This window comes from Brachycentrus maculatus, unplaced genomic scaffold, assembly GCF_059751285.1.
Source record: "Brachycentrus maculatus isolate JH-2025_06_01 unplaced genomic scaffold, ASM5975128v1 h1tg000258l, whole genome shotgun sequence".
NCBI lineage: Eukaryota > Metazoa > Arthropoda > Insecta > Trichoptera > Brachycentridae > Brachycentrus > Brachycentrus maculatus.
Window position 1 is genome coordinate 309534 of NW_028281009.1, and position 20811 is coordinate 330344.

Sequence of the window (20811 nt, forward strand, 5' to 3'; positions counted from 1 at the left end):
TGAATTTTTTAAAATAAAATATGCAATCAATGATGAAGAAGCAATTGCGAAAAATAATAATGCATAAGAGCTTGCAAAAATACAATGCCATGAATGTCAGGTTTCTTTTCAAACACTCGACTCTTAAACTACTCGATCATAGGTGTAATTCCATCACCCACCTCCGTTCATACATGTCAGGAAAAAATTTCAATTTTTAATCCGGTCTAATCAGCGGAAAATAAAATGGATGGCCATTGTTTTCCACCCTGATTTCCAATTGGTTTGACTCCATTAAACATTCCAGTGGCGTACCATAAATTATGAATTTGTCCATATTTTAACGTGAATACACAAAGTTAGATACAGTATGTCGTTAGTCGCCGTGTACACACTACAAAGGATCTCTAGGTAAAGTTTATACAGCAAAACAATAGACAAGACAGAAGAGACATTAATAATACATTATGTTCTTTACAATGAAAGGAAAATGCAACATTTTATATTAGCCCAGTGGTACTTTTAAGAAAACAGAAAGAAAGAAGTTACAAATACATTACCAATTTTTGGTTTTGTTGTATGATTTTTAAACGTTCAAAATGGTTTAAAAGGTTCTGAACCGTCGGATTATTTTTTTTCTTTATAATAAATTCATACCATTCTGAAACCAGCGTTGATTGCTATTGTTAATTATAAGAAATATATTATGTATTAAATATTAAATCATACACTTTTTTTTAAGTCCAGTTATGGCATTTTCAAAAGAATGTCATTCGCTTGAAAATGCCATACGTAGGCGAAACAATTGTCACAAAATTAATTTTACTATGTGTTTTTTAACAATAAAATACAACTTAGTAGAGTCAAAAAATCAGTGTTTGATTTAAAATTTAATACATAAATTAAACAAATTAAACGCCAAATCTGTATATATAAGAAATTTAATTAGGTGTTTCAACCAGAAATGAAACGATGAAAAGATGGAAAATTACGAAATGGCATTTGGCTGGTTTGAGCAATTACTTTATACACTTGTGTAACGTCACACAAGTACATTAAGTGATCACTGGAGCCAGATAAATGGCGGGACGTTAAGCCTGGAATATTGACTTCCATCTTCACCTTTCATGTAAAAAACGAAAAATATTTCATCTCATGTTGAGATGATATAATATTGATACATCGTCGTAGGGTGAATAATTCAGTGTCTGATAATAATGTTGTCCGCCTCCGTAGTGTGATGGTCAGCATGCTCGCCTACCGTTCTGGAGGTCCCGGGTTCGATTCCCAGGGGGATTAAATAAATAAAAGTGATTTTTTCACTCTAATATTTATTCAATATTACACTGGACTGGTACCTGAAGTGGAGGGCTAATCACCTTTCCTTCGTGTGTAATCGATCGAGATAACACTGCGTTTATATGAAGCAGTGCCCTATGCACCATTGGGGTGCGGTAAGGGATTTTTTTTTTGATATCTCATCAAAGATGAAGAAGAATATGAAGTCAACTTAAGTCAAACTTTTTCAATTCGAACCCACTCTACCGCGATTCAATATCTGTTTCTAATAATAAGCCGCTTAGGCTCACAGAAATAGTATGATATTGAAATATTTGTGTAAATAATAAAAACACAAATATTTCTCTTTTTTAAGATAAAAAATATACCCTGTTGATTTGATGCAGTGCCTTGTACACCATTTTGGTTCGGTTAGGGCTCAGTATATATAAGTTGGAGTTGGTTGAGGTACTACTGTCACCATAAATGATACTTGGTGATACATACATCGATTTAACAAAAGCAGTAAGTTCCGTTTTTGTTCTACGTATAATTCACAGTAAGGTAAACGCCCCTTAAAACACTGACCTAGCCCCTATTACTGACTTACTGCAACCATACGTGTGTTATGTGATGACAATGTTTTACTGTCAATATTTTGATTTTTCATATTTCAAATGTCAGTTATAGTTTGGACATCTGGCAAGTAGCGCGCGAACACGAAAAATCCTTAACAGACAAGCGTAATCTTTCAAGTTTTATTTTTAAGGTGTATCATTTTTATTTGATTGATATTTACTAATATTTTTTGTGTTAGTTTTGTGTATTGAATTCACAAAAAACAAAGTATTAATGAAATTCACTTTAATTTATACTGTAAACGCGAAGGTCAATTTTAGGGTTGATTTTGATTCGAAAGTATGTTTACAGTTTTAGAGCAAATAAATTTAATAGGGTAGATATTTACGAAAACTTTTCCGCAAAATTTGAAAGGGTCACTCTTTATGCCGAGTTCTTGTTAAACCAAGCTTATCACGAATTAAATTTATGTTTCGGAATGACCAAAATAAAAGCGGTTTCGCAATTCCCGCTCACTGAATGGCCGCGTCCGTATTATAAGCAAAAGTTTTACTTATTTCCACCGAAGTTATTTAGCCTTAAATCGCAACACTGTTCGTCCAGAAACTGGACAAAAAGAAAACAAAGAATGATTTGTGAGAGGGCTCGTGGCGTTCATCGCGCGAGCCACCTCTGGCCGATTTTTGCAATAATGCTGGCTACATAATTTTGATATTGGAGCAAATGTCAGTATTTTAAATGACCCGCGCTACAGTATGGGAGCTACAAAAGTAATCAATAAATTTAATTAATTTATGAAACTCCAAACGAAAAGATTTACATACAATAAATACTGGTTTAAAAATCAAATTTGAAGACTTACAAATCGCATTACACGTTTTACAAATTAAATTGGACATTTTATCGTATTTTATAAAAAAGGTTAGAATTTCATTTCATTTTTAAATACGTAGTACTCATGCAAAGAAGAGTTGAAAATCTTGTATGAAAACTTCAGTACACATCACGCGCATAGACCATGACAGCGCACCTCGCAGGCTTTCCAACTTGAATAACGGTCTTGCTAGTCTTAAGAAAAAATGTCGGCAGGAATTCACACTGACGGTATATGTGGGACTTCTTTAAATATGTTTTTCAAAAATCTAACTTTTTTTGTAAAATATAATATAACGTCAAAAATCTAACTTTTTTTGTAAAATATAATTCGATTTGAAAGATGTCCAACTTGGTTTGAAAAACATCCAATTTGAAGTAATTTACCTGTAAAACTGGCCAAAATGTGTCATTTTTTTATAAAATATAATAATTGTAAAAAAAAGGTAATATACAAAAGAATAAAAAGCGCGCTACTAGATTTTAACCTTAACCTCCGGATTGGAGGCGAACAAAAAAAAACGAATTAAAAAATATAATACATTCTTTTGTTACGCTTAAAGCGAAAATATATCATAAAGGCTTGTTTATTTGTTCCTTAAAATTTTCAGGCAATAATTTCATATCTAAAAATGGAAACAATGGAGAGGCTTTTGAAATATCGGAAAGTTTCCTTTTTGTTCTGAGGTCTGCGAAGTATGGGCACCACACTCCACAAATCACATTAACGGCCCTGTATTGAAAATATTCGAGGGCATTATTCAACCCCTTAGGCACTCGTCACTACCCTCCGGTTGACGGAAGAGGCGCAAATGAAAAAAGCGCGCACAACATTTGCGCACTGACGGAAATTCACACGGGAACATTGCGAACATTAAAAAAAATACTTAATAATTTTTTTTTTTTTTCATATTTATATAATATGATTAAGGAAACACTTGTTTTTATACCAATTGAGTTAATTAATGACTACTGGTTTCGGAAGCTAAACTTCCATCGTCAGGTCTGAATAATTACTCTAGCGTTAGTTTTAGTGTTTCCTTAATCATTTTAACATGTCTTACCACAAAGTAAATGCCGAAACAATGAATAAAATATTTATTTTACAATTTTTTTGACATCTAAACAGGGGAGAAGAATAATATGGAAGTCTGTGTGTTTAGAGGGATTGTGACCTGTCATAGGCGGGTGAAGTGATCACTTGCAACATCTTACCACAAAGTAAATGCCGAAACAATGAATAAAATATTAATATGAAATTTTTTTTGACATCTTAACAGGGTGAAGAATAATATGGAAGTCTGTGGGTTTAGAGGGATTGTGACCTGTCATAGGTTGGTTAAGTGATCATATGCAACATTCAAAACACGTGCAATATTCATTGATCTACCCATGATTGACAACCACACTACATTTGTTTTTTGTAAATCTTAGTTTGATCTCATAACGAGCACTATCAAAATGTTGAGAATATTTTTATAAATTAATTTTTTCCTTTTTTGTACTTTTCATGATGTTGAAACTATAATTTGGTGAGGTGAGATGTGGTGCTTATTATCGCGAACTCAAACTGAGTTCAAAGTAACATCACATTTTTACAACTTGTATCTTTTTTTAGTAACTGGCTTAGGTCATAATAAAAAAGTTTTATATTTTGAAATATTTTTATAAGCATATCAAAAATCACGAATTTATCTTTGTTTTTAATGTATTATTTAGGGGCATACATTAAAAACAAAGATAAATTAATTATTTTTTTTATGAACCCTTTTTTCGTTTCTACATTTTTCAGGTTTTCATTTATCCACATCTACTTCCCTCGGCGATTCCTGTTTTTCGTGCGAGTATTTATAGGGCGGTCTTTTCCTCTGTGCGCAATTTTTGGCGTACCCTACCATTCGTCTGAGCCAAGTCTCGGAGCCACCCTTACGCGAACAATACACTGTTACGTTTCGTTTGTTACGACAAACAATAGTTTATTGAAAACAAGCAAAGTTTTCATAAATCTTTACGGTGTTATAAAAGTAGCGATGCAAAGAACGTACAAGTTTCTGATCCTAGAGTCACTTTTCAATATTTCATATGTTCATTCGATTTTTTCACTATATTGTTACAGAGTAAAATTCTTGGATTTTTTAAAAATCATTTAAGATAGGTTTTTTTTATTATCACAATTATATTGTAAAATATTGATTTATTTTATAATGTAACAGGCAAATGATGTCGTTTATTTGGTAACTTTATTTTCTAAGGATGGAAAGATTGATTAAGATATAGAAAGGGAGGTGAATGATGAGAATTGAGTGAATGGTGCACAATCAGTTATATCAAAATATAACCTCTCAGTGAAAGCTAAACTGGCAGTGCACAATGGAGTCCTGGTTCCAACCTTGTGTTGGATTGGGGTCCCGTCGTTAGTGTGTGGGATTCTCAAAGCAGAGTTTCTCGGTTCGAACCCACTCTACCATGATTTGATACCTATTTCTTATAATGAGCCGCTAAGGCTCACAGAAATAGTATGAAATTGAAATATTTGTGTAAATAATAAAAACACGAATATTTCTCTTTAAAAAAAAAATATTTAAAAAAATGGCACTTATTTATACCTTTTTTAAAAATGAACATTTGTCTTTTTATAACATTTACTAATATTTGAATTTCATAATAGTTTTTTAGACCAAAGCGGCCCGTTAATAAAAATAGTTACCTTGTTTTGGTAGTGAAGGTTGGAACGTTGAACTCATACTCACAGACCATGACACTGACCACGGAACCTCAACCCGATTTATATGATATTTTATGAGACTCTCATCTTACATCTTGTTATATGAAACTTTAAAATACATTTTTCATTTGTTATTGTTTGAAAATTTAACTGGATGTTTAGTTTCATTAATTGATTCGGCAGTCACTTTGTGGTAAAATCTATCCATTTTTAATTAATGTTTTACTTAGTAAATACGACTATTTATTAAAATCTACTGTATTTGAAAATGATGTGTGTGTCATACGGTGTTTGAAAATGATGCGGAATGCATCGAAACACGTGTCACAGTGGACGTTTAGGTTTTAAATATTTTGTAGGCGTTTTCTAATAGATTAAACAATTCGGAAAAATTCACACCATACAACTAAAAGTTTTTATCTCTATTACTTCATATGAATTCCAACAAAAAGAGATTTTATCTAGTATGCCAAAAGACCCTTGTCACAAGGAATTTACAGTGAAATTCAATGTAAGTAACAGGACGATAAATAATTTATATTTGCTCAACGAACAAACGTGAAAGTTTTGTTTATAACTTTATCTGTATCGTAAGTATCTATTTGAAATACCAAATATTATTTTTTGACATCTCATCAAAGATGAAGAAGAATATGGAAGTCTGGGCATTTACGGGGCTGACGATCATCATCGGCTGGTTTACATCTCACCAATAGATGTCTCTAGTGAAGTTCTAGTGATTCAAGAACAAGCTTTCTAAATTGGTTCATACATATATATATATAGAACTTCCGAGAATTTGAGTAGTGTGGTTGTCAATAATGGGTAGAATTGGTGAATGTTACACGTGTGTAAAGTGATCACTTAAACCAGCCGATGACGGTCGTCAGCCCCGTAAATGCCCAGACTTCCATATTCTTCTTCATCTTTGATGAGATGTCAAAAAATAATATGAAAATAACCCCTGTAATTGGAGATAATCCAGATTTTGTGAACAAGTATTTGGACACACTCAAAATGTTGGAAATACTAAATATTGTTTATTATTAATTTTCTAAATTTTACCAATTCTGAACAAAAAAACATTATATTTAATACCCTCTTTTTCATTCATCGTTCATTATGTGTAATATAATATCGAAAAATAAACTTCAAACCTTGCGGTTTTGCAATACTCATTATCTCTTCAGGTGAACTATAGACAGATCCATAGTTGACATAACAAGGAAACTATTATTCCGAAACAGGTAATCATGAAGTAGAGTTTTTGAGTGGTATTACACAAAGTGAACGATGAATGATAAGGGGAGTACTATATTATCTTATCATCTAATATAATACTCTCCTTATAAGTTAACAATGCTTTTGAAAAATGTTATTATTCAAGAACTTATTAAAATGTTAAAAAATAAAGAAAGGCTCTAACTTTCGTATGGTAGATAGATTTTCTTTTTATAAGATAACAAAACATACAATATATTTATTAACTTCAAAATGTTTTCATAAACTTCATACTCGTATATTTTCAAAACTCCGCTTTATATTGGAAAAAGTTACTTTTACTTGTAAAATAATAGGAAATTGATAAATTATTAATTTACTGAATATATAATTCAACAATTAACATTAAAATATAAACGTTCTTGATACCAAAACTTTGCATTTAATTAAATAAATTATTTGAAGTTATTAAGGTGAAAAACAGATCTTTACTTAATTATGTAGATGTTAATTCTAAAATCTTCATAATTCATAACAAAGCATCAAATAATTAAATTCACATAAAAATGTTTCTATAAACGTAATATCTTTTCAAAGCTCTTCTCCGTATTGGAAAAAGCGAATTTTATAGATTAGAGAATTGAATATTCACAAATCATTCACCCACTGAATAAGTAATTCAATATAAAGGTGATATCCGATATTCGTTCAAAATGGAAAAAACATTTCAATATATGTATATATGAAAAAATACGGCAACTCTCGAAACGAGTGCTACCGGATTCTTCTTATATTACGCTCACAATAATTCATGTTCCTCCCAAAAACTAGTACCCTGTAAAAAAAGGTATCCTTCTGATATAAAAACTTAATTTGAAACCGCTACTTTCGTGATTTCTTGTGGGAATTTCAAGTTTGTTTTTCCTCCCGTACGGTAAACAAAAATTATTTATGTCGTTGAGGGTTACCTTATGTATCTCAAAATCAGATTAGAGTATCAATTTTAAATGAGAATGACATAATAAACTTCTCCTAATGGTGACAAAACATAAAAGTGAACCATTTTTACGTGCGGCAAGAAAAATTGGACCCAACACAAATTGTGACACTCTGGCTTATATTGCTTTCATTGGTGGATGACAATTATTTCATCGTCATTTTTTGATCATTTACGATAAACTGTATACTTTTATAGCCTCCGTATTGTAATGATTAGAGCGTAAAACTACCATCCTGGAGGCACCGGATTCAAATCCCATGGGAGTGTCAAAATAAATATTTGTGACTTTTCATTGTAATAATTCCAATATAACCTTGAATAGGTAACTGAAGTGCAGAATTGATCACGTCACCTTCAAATAAGTAACATCATAGTGCATTTATACAATGCAGTCCCTTATGCATCATTTGCGGGGGAGAATTAGGGTAAGAAGAAGAAAAATAAGTAATAAACGTCTTTCAGAACTAAAGTGTTAGTGGTTTGTGTTAATCGTAACAATTTTTAACCTACAAGTGGAATAAGTACGAGCATGTAGGTGCTAAAAAAGAAAATATGAGCTTGTACTATAAATACTTAGTATCGTTCTTCACTTGAAAGAGCAACCTTTTTGTTTTTCATCATAATACTACCCCTTTCAGAAAGCTAATATTTTCTATGCAAGCTCCGAGCTTTTAAAGCAACCTACATAATGTACACATCTCTCACTGAATGATGAGCGTCTTTAGCATTTCTCATTATAAACTTGTAAAACTATTCATCATCAGCATACATTAACTTTAATTTTATCTTGTAGGATGACGTCATACGTGCTACACAGTCATAGCTTCCTCAAAATCAGTCCTGCGTTTCAGCACCAGTCTCGGGTGATATTGAATAAATATAATTGTGAAAAATACACTTTTGAACCCCGTAGGAATCAAACTCGGGATTTCCGGCATGGTAGTCAAACACTCTAACCATTACACTAAGGAGGCGGGAAAAATTAACATTTTTAATTAAAAGTAATTTTTTTATAAATATTCTTAAAATTTGTAGTATTTTTTTTGCTGTCAATATTTTTTAAATAATACGCTAGTAATGTTAGCAAGTTAGTTAGTTAGTATTAGTTACCACTTACCGAGATTTGTGGTGGTTTAATTGTTATTTTTACATTACTTACATTTTCCATAAATGTTTTTTTTTCAATTCGTTAAAAGAATAAACAATTTAACATATTCTCCAAAATAAGTAATGTTTTTTGTCACAGAATTACTAAAATTATTATTTGCATATTTATAATATAAAAATCTGATGTAGAATATACATATATATATGACTGTTTCTGTACCGTTGGGTTATAAAACAGCTGTTTGCAAATATTATGTTCATATTACACGACGAAATAGTCATTTTTTATCAAATCTTACAATTACATATTCCATAGTCAATTACTTTATCAAATTTTACAATTGCATATCAAAACCCGCCGATGTAGATGAATGTTTAAAGAAAACGTTCACTTTTCTTTGCCTTTCTTGTAAAATGAACCATATTTAATAAGTAATTCTATTCACCACTCTATCTCATTGCCTCGGATAGAGAGTCTGAATTGAAATAATAATTCCGTTCCATGCCCGAAGCACCCGCGCACCTGACATTTTGTTTTGTTCGTCCAATCCCCTGTTAACTTTATTATACGCTGGATTGGAGGGGAAGGGTGGAAGGGAGAGAATATTAATTAATGATCCTCGGATAACGAAGGCTTATTATCTTATTTCTAGAAAGGCCTTCTGATCTGTTTTGATATAAAATAAATTTTAATTAATTTCAACATATAATTTCATTTTATCAATGAGTAATGGCGATTTTAAACTTCGCTTAGTGAAACTTTTTTTCGGTAATTAATAAAATAAATATATATATTTAACTGGTTCGAAAATTTACTGATGCTGATGGAAAATATTTTTTTCTCTAAAATAAGGCACGTTTTTCAAGGAAAATTTCTTATTAAAAATTAATAAGTAAGACCCTTGTATAAGACCACCGCGTTTGTTAATGTAAACAAAGGTCGTTTCGAAAACTATGATGAAGATGTTCTCATCAACAGTTGAAAATTCAAATCTCAAATATTAGTTTGTATTTTCATCAATTTGGTGAGATCATTCTCAGTTCTCGAAGCTAGTATTTTTTACTTTAATAAACTCAAAAACATGTTCTTATACAAATATTTTAATTTTCTTTGCTTAAGTTATCATGTTATCCCACAAATTATAATAATAAAGTAGAGTAATAATGCAAATCAATAAATAATACGACAAAACTTAATTTATCAAAACATAAAATGTTTTTAAAATTCTTAAATTACATATTAGACACTTTCTGCACATTTATTTCATCGTTTTGATTTCATTTGATCTGTGAAAGTATTAGGACGCTTGTGCACTACACGGAACTTTATTGTACGGCAGTCGGGTTTTTTTTCAAATGAAAGCGACTACGACAGCTCAGCGTGATCGAGTTTACGCACACCGTTATCACGCACCGATCGAGCGCACCGACCCGAAGAAAGACAGCCAAAAGCAAAAGCCAATCATCCGTTTTATCATGCTAACCGGGCTGCCGGACAGTAAAATTCCGTGTAGTGCACAAGCTCTCTTAGTCTACACAAGTATGAACTACGATCTTACTTCCTTATAACATAAATAAAAATGTTTGATGTACGTAAAAATTAAAACTTAAATGTCTTGTACTTTCCAGTATAGCATTTCAATAATATCCCTATGTTTAAAAATATCATAAAATATTTATTTTATAATATTCAAATTTATATGCATGTATATTGATAAAATACATATTTAAGAAAATCAATACTTTTGTACATATGAATACAACATTTTAATAGCCATTACTTATAAATGATACATCTATTGTAGTTTAAATAATATTTTTTATTAACCTCTTACGGAATTCAATGAGCATATTGGGAATGATATATTATCATGTTTATTTAAACAAACTGAAAAAATAGCAAATAGGTGACAATGCTTTATGAGAGTCTGAGAGCATATTTCATATAAAAATGTAAACAAAAAATAATTAAGTAATATAAACTGTTTTGAATAAATCATTATGTTTTAATTACTGTTTATTTATGTTATTAATGCTTATTTGTATTGATTAATACTTCTGAGTGTATATATGTATGTGTGTCTATGTATATAAGCAAAACACACATAAATAACATAAATTAATTAACACATTTAATTGTCAAATAAAGAAAAATGTGTTATATGCAAATACGAACAATCATACAACTTAAACTTCTCAAGTTTCCTACTAAGACATTCATTTTGTCGTATTTTCAGATAAATTTAAATTCTTGCAAAATCTTGCCTTTCCAATTTAGTTTAATATCTAAGAATCTTTATCGTACGATATTAATATTGCGTAAGAGAAATTATTCTCATTTAAAATTTCTCTCGTTATAAACCCATTTGTTTTTGTTAACTGAAACTTTATTTGCTCGAATTTTTGCCTACAAGTTCGAAAGTTCATATCATAAAAAGACGATTTGTTTGTAAAGATAAAAGCTTTCCATTATATTTCTATTATTTAGATATTAAAACATTCCCATTAAAAAAAGATGGCTTGGCATTCGTTATAAATATATATTTAAAAAAAAATTTAATATATCTTTCAATGTAAGAATACCATCTACGGATATTTTATTTATTGTTTCGGCATTTATTTTGTGGTGAGACATGTTAAAATTATTGAAAAAAACAATTGTTTTTTTACCACTTGAGTTTATGTATGAATACTTGTTTCGCAAGCTAAGCTTCCATATTCAGGTCTAAATGTAAACTAAAACATAATTAATAATAAATTGTTCTACAAGTAGTAGTCATAAATAAACTCAAGTGGTAAAAAAAACAAGTATTTTCTTTGATAATTTTTTACCATCTACGTATTTTTGAAAAAAAAATTAAACAATGTCAATAAGTAGTATCAAATAAAGTTTTTTTTATATATTAGGCTATTGATACTGATTTTTCTAATTCTTTTTCGTACCTTATGGTCAACGCAACGAAGGGCTGATCACCTTTCCTTCATGTGTAAACGATAAAAAAAACACTGCGTTTATATTCAGTGCCCTATGCACCATTAAGGTGCGGATAAGGGTTTTATTATTATTATTTTTATTTAAATTTATTTAAACCCCCCCTGGGAATCGAACCCAGGACCTCAAGCACGGTAGTTAAGCACGCTAACAATTGCACCACGGAGGCGGACAAATCAATAACTAAACAGTAATAATAATAATAATAATAATAATAATAATAATAATAATAATAATAAGTAGGTTTGTCAAATTCTTCCAGTTACTATGTATTCTCATAAAGCTGATCCGACGAAACTGTAGAATTGCCGGCGCCATACAACGAATCCTCCACCTCGATTCGTCTCCCTAAATGTGGTGTGTTTGTATTTTCACCTGTTGATGAGAACATCCGTAGTTCTCAAAACAAGTCATGTTGACATAAATATATTCAAAATTGGTAGCATGTTATTCCACAAAATTAATACCAAATAAATAAAAAATATGTAAATTTTCAACTGAGTATGTATTTAAACAATTTACCTTTTCGTATCTTTGTTTCGGTCGGCATCGTACAGACAAAATGGAGTATCGATGGTCGTACACTCGTTCATAAACTCGATTGACCCGCCGGGGTCAGCTGAGATATCGCAGATTGCCAGCATTCTAGAAAAAAAATACTTATTAAATTATTTGGTAAGCGTTATTGGAGTGTGGCAACACCAATGAAGATAACCGTCCAAAAATAATGTCAGATATGATAAATTAAAGTATAATAATAAATATTACTACATTTCTCTTAAATTATCAATTAGATGAGAGGCCAAGGATTTAAGAGTCGTCATGTAACATCGTCCAGTAATTTATTGTAACTGCAGACAGTTGGTAGAATTCCATATTGAATTGTTGGGTTATATATCCGAATTAATTTAAAGCCATATTTATTGTATTCATATACCCTAATTGACATTTAACTCCATTGCTTATCTTAACATTCATAGAAATCCACATTACCCACCGAAATACCCACCATTATATGTACTCCTAGACCTAATAATAGCAATTATTGTTAGTATGTAAGGACATTTTGTAAATATTTTTAGTCAGTATTTGACAATGTCTTAATAAGACGAAATGCGTCAACGCGTTAACATATACATAAATAAATGTAGAATTCAATCCAATAAACCTTGATTAATTTGGATATATTACCCAACAATCATCCAGTAAGTTGTACCTCGATTACTAAAAAGTAAATTCGAATTCACATTAATACGAGATGGCTGATAATGAAATTAGGATTTCAGCATTTAGTTACAAAATTTGTGTATCTACAATAAATCTAGAATATTCATAGATTTTTACCTCAAATATGAAGATAGGACTACAATGTTCGTAAAGCCTCATGCAGCTGTTTGTGTTTTTAAAAAAAATAACTAAAAGATTCGCGTAAAATAGTCAACAGATTCGTAAGAAAATGTACTATTTTCAAGCCCATTTTAATATATTGTAAATAAATAGGAATACATAAAAAAGTAAAACGTAAAAGATGTAAGAATCTAAGAACAAAAACAAAGAATCTCACATAGCATAGCCTGTGGGTACTTGGATGGTAAAAATAATATTACACTTAATGTTATGAAGCTAACTGTAATAATTTTAAACCAGAAAATGAATGAAAAACAAGATAATCAGAAAATAAGGACATATGAAGGGATGGATACCCGTAGATGTAAAATAAGTAAGAATAAAATAAAATTGAACATAAACATAATTATGAAAATTATAATATCTATTATTTTTTTTATTTATAACCCTTATCCGCACCTAATGGTGCATAAGGCACTGCATCAAATTGACGCAGTGTTATCTTGATCATTACTTACATGAAGGCAAGATGATCACTCTTGCGCTTCAGGAACCAGTCCAGGGTAATATTAAATAAGTATTACAGTGTTAAATCACTAATATTTATTTTCACCTCCCCCCCTGGGAATCGAACCCGGGACCTCCAGCACGGTGGCTTAACACGCTGACATTACACCACGGAGGCGGACATTTAAAAAAAAATACATTCTTTTTTAATTCACAATTTATATGATTTGGAAATTTTTAACTTAATCATACTCTGGTCTACTCTATCGGATAAATTATATAAAATGATTTATTCATTTAATTTCAAAATTCAAACATAAAACTTTTTGACAGTTGTTTATAACAATAATAAAACCCTGATCCGCACCCCAATGGTGCAAAGGGCACTGTGTCATATTAACGCAGTGTTATCTTAATCGCTTACACATGAAGGAAAGGTGATCAGCCCTCCGCTTCAGGTACCAGTCTATGGTAATATTGAATAAATATTACAGTGAAAAAATCACTTTTATTTATTTTACCCCCTTGGGAATCGAACCCGGGACCTCCAGAACGGTAGCCGAGCGTGCTGACCATTACACTACGGAAGCGGACAAGGCGTTGATTATAACGTGAACAATAATTTATGAAGCTTGAAAAAGTCCATCTCAAGCTTTAAACGAGGAAGATATTAGTGTCATTACGTAATCTTGCACCAAATATTATCTTCGATTGGGATCTAGTTCCGGAGAATTAATCAAAATATTGGCGTGTGTCTATTATTATTAGCTCCCATACCCAAAATTGGAGCTCACGACTCGTTAACTATATCGTTGATTTATGGCCTCTATGAAGGATTACACCCCTATTCCTACTGCGGCCTTTGTGTATCAGAAAACAGGGTTGAATACGAAATATACGTCGCGCATTGTGCGACCGCTTTTCGAGCATTTTACTTTGAAGATAAATTGTCTTTGAGAGCTGAACTTTACCAAGCACACTATAACACGCGAGAAAAACAGCTTTTTTCCCTCTCAAATATTTCTTATTTACTTTTTCGTTATATTACAAATAGATTTTTTAATAAATAAAACATGCCTACAAAATCTATGCATATACATTATCCAAAATGTATCATTTATTATATTATTTTTTAACATCTCATCAAAGATGAAGAAGAATATGGAAGTCTGGGCATTTGCGGGGCTGACCACCGTCATAGGTTGGTTTAAGTGATCACTTTACACATGTGAAACATTCACCAATTCTACCCATTATTGACAACCACACTACTCAAATTCTTGAATTCTTCTTCATCTTTGATGAGATGTCAAAAAATAATATGAAAAATAACTCCTAGTTTTGGAGATAATCCAGGTTTTTCTGAACAAGTATTTGGACACACTCAAAATGTTGTAACTTATATTCAATGAATTTCCTATCCATATACTGTTTTAAAATACTGTAACAAGAGAGATAAAAAATGAACAATTTTCAACAAAAGTAATTACGATTACCTTTTGTCAAGTTCTGAACGAATTTGAGATTTGCTTTTTGTTTCTATTTTTTTATTTGCTCTTGTTTTTTATTATGTTTTGTTTTTGTTTAAGTTTTATTGTCGTTATTGTTTTTGTTTAACACAAATAAGAGAGTTTATTTCTTTATTACATATAATTTAAAACTCAACACACCTTACGTTTCATCACTACCATTATGATTAGATTTTGTTTTTTTTTTATATTTTATTTAGATTATTATTTTTGTTTTTCATAAATAAGAGATTTTTATTCATTATTACATACGGTTTAAAGCTCAACGTGACCCTTACCTTTTATTCCTTTAAAAAAGTTTATCATAATTTCATAATTTCTATTGAAGGTTTTCTTAGTTATAAAAATTGTATTAATTGAAAAAAAAAATTAAAAATGTTCAATTCAATGGTTAATACTGTTTTTCGTAACCCTGCTACAGATATAAAGCGTACGCATATACCCGATAGAAAATGCGGCATGAATTTGAGCATCCCCTTGCATCCCCCGCGCTAACAATAATAGATCAGTCATTGTCTTGGGTAGGCCTTCTTCGGAGCCTTCAAAATACTACACAAAAGGATGGAATTAATTTTTCATGAACACAAAAGAGGCGAGTCACTTTATAAACAACTTGTGTTCGCTTTTTTCGCCACAATTGTATAATACCCTATGCAAGAACTCCAACGGCGATATCTGTAATCTCTCGCTCACTGTCGACCTATACGGAAATTAGTGATCCGGCAAATATTTAAATATTGGGATAAATGGTGTGTTTTATGAAACAAAGCTGTCATATCTACTTTTTGATAGAAAACTCTGGATCCCAACAAAAGCGCATTTTAAATATGAATAAACGTGAATGTTTATATGTTTAACGACAATATTAACAAGTTATGTATTTGGAACCTGAAAATAAATATTTTATATGACTTATATACCTTATGTGAGGATGCATGAAATACTGGAAGAGATACTGTAATAGATTGATGTAACAAATGTTAATTTGTTAGTTTATAAAATAAATATTTTTCCTCAAGCTGAATCGTTTTTTTTTATTGTATTCTCATGATTTTTATTTGATTCCTAATTAATTTAGTTTTTATTACTCTATTTGTCATTTACTTGATTTTATCTCATTACTGAAAATGAACGTTAAGTCATGATTCGAGAATTTCGAAATGGTGAAAGAATGGTAGGAAAAGAGAATAGTAGCAATGACTAAGGCAATCGGGATAGCTTGTGTAACTTGGACATTGCTTACCGAGTCCCTCGAAGAACTCAGTAGTTAAGACAAAACTAGGACGACGTATGATGATGTCGGTGGTTAGAGGGCTATGTGCAGCGCAGTCACGGTATAACTGGAGAAGATTCATTGCTTTCATAAGGGTCACAACTCTCAGTAATGAGGAATAAAACGCAGAAGAGAAGAATTTTATAAAAATTACAATATTTTAGTAACAAGTTTTTAAATAAAAACCTAACTTTTATGTTAACCAGTAAAAGAAAAGATGAACATGAATGGCTTTAGTATCAAATGTCTCTAGGTACTAAGTCAAAAAGACAATGCGGGCAATAGTCATCGATAAAACGCAGCAAAAATAGCCAATTCTAGACTTGACATCTAGACTCGCAAAAACAGACGGCAGTGGAAAACGTTATAACTAGAAAAAGGTGTTTACCTTCAATAGGACGTAGCCAAAAAACGATGAAAAAGACAAGAATAGTATCTCAAATTATTATTTGTATTAATTATTGCCGTATGAACTCGAGCACCGGTTTCCAGGATCTTTATTCAAATTTTTCCAATGAATATGAAATGAGGAGTCGTTGTGAGGCCGCTAATGAGCCAGAGTCAACATTCTGCTGCCGAGAACACAGCATTGTTTTGAATAATGATAATGAATTTTCATTCTTTTCGTTTACTCTTACATAATAATATTAATGAAAAACTGGTTCATTACTTAGAGCTTGTTTATTTGAAGAAGAAATGAAAGAAAATACAAGCAAGATCATTCTGTGTATCTTTGAAATCTTGAGTAATATTAAACAAGGCCGATTTAATTCCTTTGTAAAATAGCATCTCCTTCGTAACTAAAACAATGTCCTAGATACATGTTTTTTGAAAATTTGGCGAATCCACTATTCCTAATTTTAACATAACGAATATATGTATTTTAAAAATACTGATAAAAAAATGTGCACTAATCCAAAATATTATAAAATATCATTACTTCATATTGGTATGATTTTTTCAATTCGGGTTTTAGTATAAGTTGTAATGTTGAATTGCTCTAAGTAAAAAAAAATGAGACAGAATCAATGAATTCAATGGATCAAGTGATATCTTTTAATGACAAAACTATGGTTTTTTAACAGTTAGACCAATTGTTTTACGTATAGTTATATACAAATATACGTACATATATATATATATATATATATATTTATATATATATATATATATATATATATATATATTTATATATATATATATATATATATATATATATATATATATATATATATATATATATATATATATATATATATATATATATATATATATATATATATATATATATATATATATATATATATATATATATATATATATATATATATATATATATATATATATATATATATATATATATATATATATATATATATATATATATATATATATATATATATATATATATATATATATATATATATATATATATATATATATATATATATATATATATATATATATATATATATATATATATATATATATATATATATATATATATATATATATATATATATATATATATATATATATATATATATATATATATATATATATATATATATATATATATATATATATATATATATATATATATATATATATATATATATATATATATATATATATATATATATATATATATATATATATATATATGTATGTATATATATATATATATATATATATATATATATATATATATATATATATATATATATATATTTATATATATATATATATATATATATATATATATATATATATATATATATATATATATATAAATATATACATATATATATATATATATATATATATATATATATATATATATATATATATATATATATATACATATATATTTATATATATAAATATATATAATATATATATATATATATATATATATATATATATATATATATATATATATATATATATATATATATATATATATATATATATATATATATATATATATATATATATATATATATATATATATATATATATATATATGTATATATATATATATAAATAAATATATATATATATATATATATATATATATATATATATATATACATTTATGTATTTACATATACTTATATATACTTATATACATTTACATATACTTATATACTTACGCAAAGTAGCGTTCTCTTATAGTAATGACTATATTCAAAAGCTTTCATTTTTCCGAAGTAACATCTTAAATCCACATCTCACCAAATATGATCAAACCATATTTTCTCTTGCTTACGTTGTTTAGTTAAGTTCAACCGCAAGGTAATTCAGGAGAAACTTTTAACTCAGACCGCGGTTTGCGGTTAAACTTTAAGGATTGTAGACATCCTTTCGTCCTATTCCTTGATACATACTCGAGATCAAATCAGTTCACCGCGAAAAGATAATATTTTAGGAACAGAGACAGCATTTTTCTTTCCAAAAGTCCACAAAAAACCCGACAAACGAACAGTTCACAGATGTTTAGAGAAAATTACTTTTTTTAATGATCACAGAGAAACATTTGTCATTGTCACCAAAGTAAGGTGGAAACGTTACGGGAGAGCTAATATTTATGAAAGAATTGCGTCCTTCGAACATCCTGGCATTTTTAATTAAAGATATATTTATTTCCTCCTGCTTTTGATGTAGTAAGTTCAAAGTGACTAAATACAACTTCAAGGCGTTTTCATTTCGCGTCGGTATTTTTTAGAACCTTCATTTTTAAATATCTTCACCAGTTCCAGCGTGGCGTCGGAAAAGTAAGTTCAATTAATGGGCATATTATAAAATAAGCTTTTACTATCATAAAATATTATTTGCAAATAAATTTGAAGAAATTATTTTTTATTGTAACATTTTTTTTATTTTGAAATCTCTAGTTTTATTATTATTATTAATGCTTCCTAGGAGTGTAATGTCATTACGAGTGTATACTACGACATACCTTTATCAAATTGATGCAATATACTGATCATTAAGTATATGACGGTAAGGTGATCAGTCCTATGTTTCAGATACCGAATGGTAATGAAAATGTTTTAAAATATTTTATTTATATACATATATATATATTTATATATATATATATATATATATATATATATATATATATATATATATATATATATATATATATATATATATATATATATATATATATATATATATATATATTTATATATATATATATATATTTATATATATATATATATATATATATATATATATATATATATATATATATATATATATATATATATATATATATATATATATATATAAATAAATATATATATATATATATATATATATATATATATATATATATATATATATATATATATATATATATATATATATATATATATATATATATATATATATAAATATATATATATATATTTATTTATTTATATTTATGTCCTTGCATATCCTTTCAGAAAAAAAGGAGATCAGATAAAGACTGCACATTCTTGATATCTTTGATTTTTATGTTTTAAAGTATGTTTAGGTATTTATAAATAAGTTTTCGCTACTTCAATGTGTTTTTTAATCAAAATCGGAAATTTAGTTTTTGGTTTTTATTTTTATTTTAATTGATTTTAATAATATCTCTGTCACCTGTGGGGTAGCGCAGGAGAGCCGACACTGATGGGGAGCCAGGGGGTGTCCGCAGGCCTCAGCAGGAACTTGGCATCGGGGATGGTGAGAAGTTTGGGGCTATCCACTGCCCAATATATCCCGTTCAGTATGACCGAAGCGTACGGGGCAATCTGTCAATCATGCAAAATACATTGAAGTTAATTCACAGAGCGCCATTTTCACCAAACATCCTTTGGCTTAATATCTCTTAAATTTCGACCTTTAGTTAAAAGTTACCTGTGAATTAAAAGTCAGTGATCGATTTAAAAAGGGGGAAATACGGAAACGATTCCACGGAGAAATACGTTTTTGTATATATTTTTTAACATAGATGAAAAAGAATAAAGAAGTCTGGATCAAAAAATGTCATATACTGGTTTACGTGATCGCTTTATACCCTTATAACATTCATAATTCTATCTTATTTTGAGAAATAAAAATACTTTGTTTTTTGATCTACTCACATTTTTATTAGCAACCAACTAGTTTCGGCAACAATCTGTTACCCTCTTCATGGTTTAATTTATGATTTAAAACCCTGAAGAGGTTGCCTTTAAAACCAAATAGTTTCACCAAAGCCCTGAAGAAGTTGTTGCCGAAACTAGTTGGTTGCTAATAAAAATATGAGTGGATCAAAAAACAAAGTATTTTTATTTATCAAAAGAATATATCAATATGATCCACAAAGTAAATGCTTTCAATATTCAAACTATTCATAATTCTACCCATGAGTAACAACCG

At 29.0% G+C, this 20811-nt stretch overlaps 1 protein-coding gene across 1 annotated transcript in view; it reads right to left on the reverse strand.

Annotated features, from left to right (window-relative positions):
- LKRSDH (lysine ketoglutarate reductase/saccharopine dehydrogenase) overlaps positions 1-20811 on the reverse strand; it is a 166411-nt gene that overhangs the window by 86769 nt on the left and 58831 nt on the right. Inside the window, exons 9-10 of the mRNA XM_088265775.1 lie at positions 20050-20201; positions 12277-12399 (exon numbers count right to left, since the gene is read on the reverse strand). Coding sequence (XP_088121901.1) covers positions 12277-12399; positions 20050-20201 — 275 coding nt within the window. The remainder of the gene's footprint in view (positions 1-12276; positions 12400-20049; positions 20202-20811) is intronic.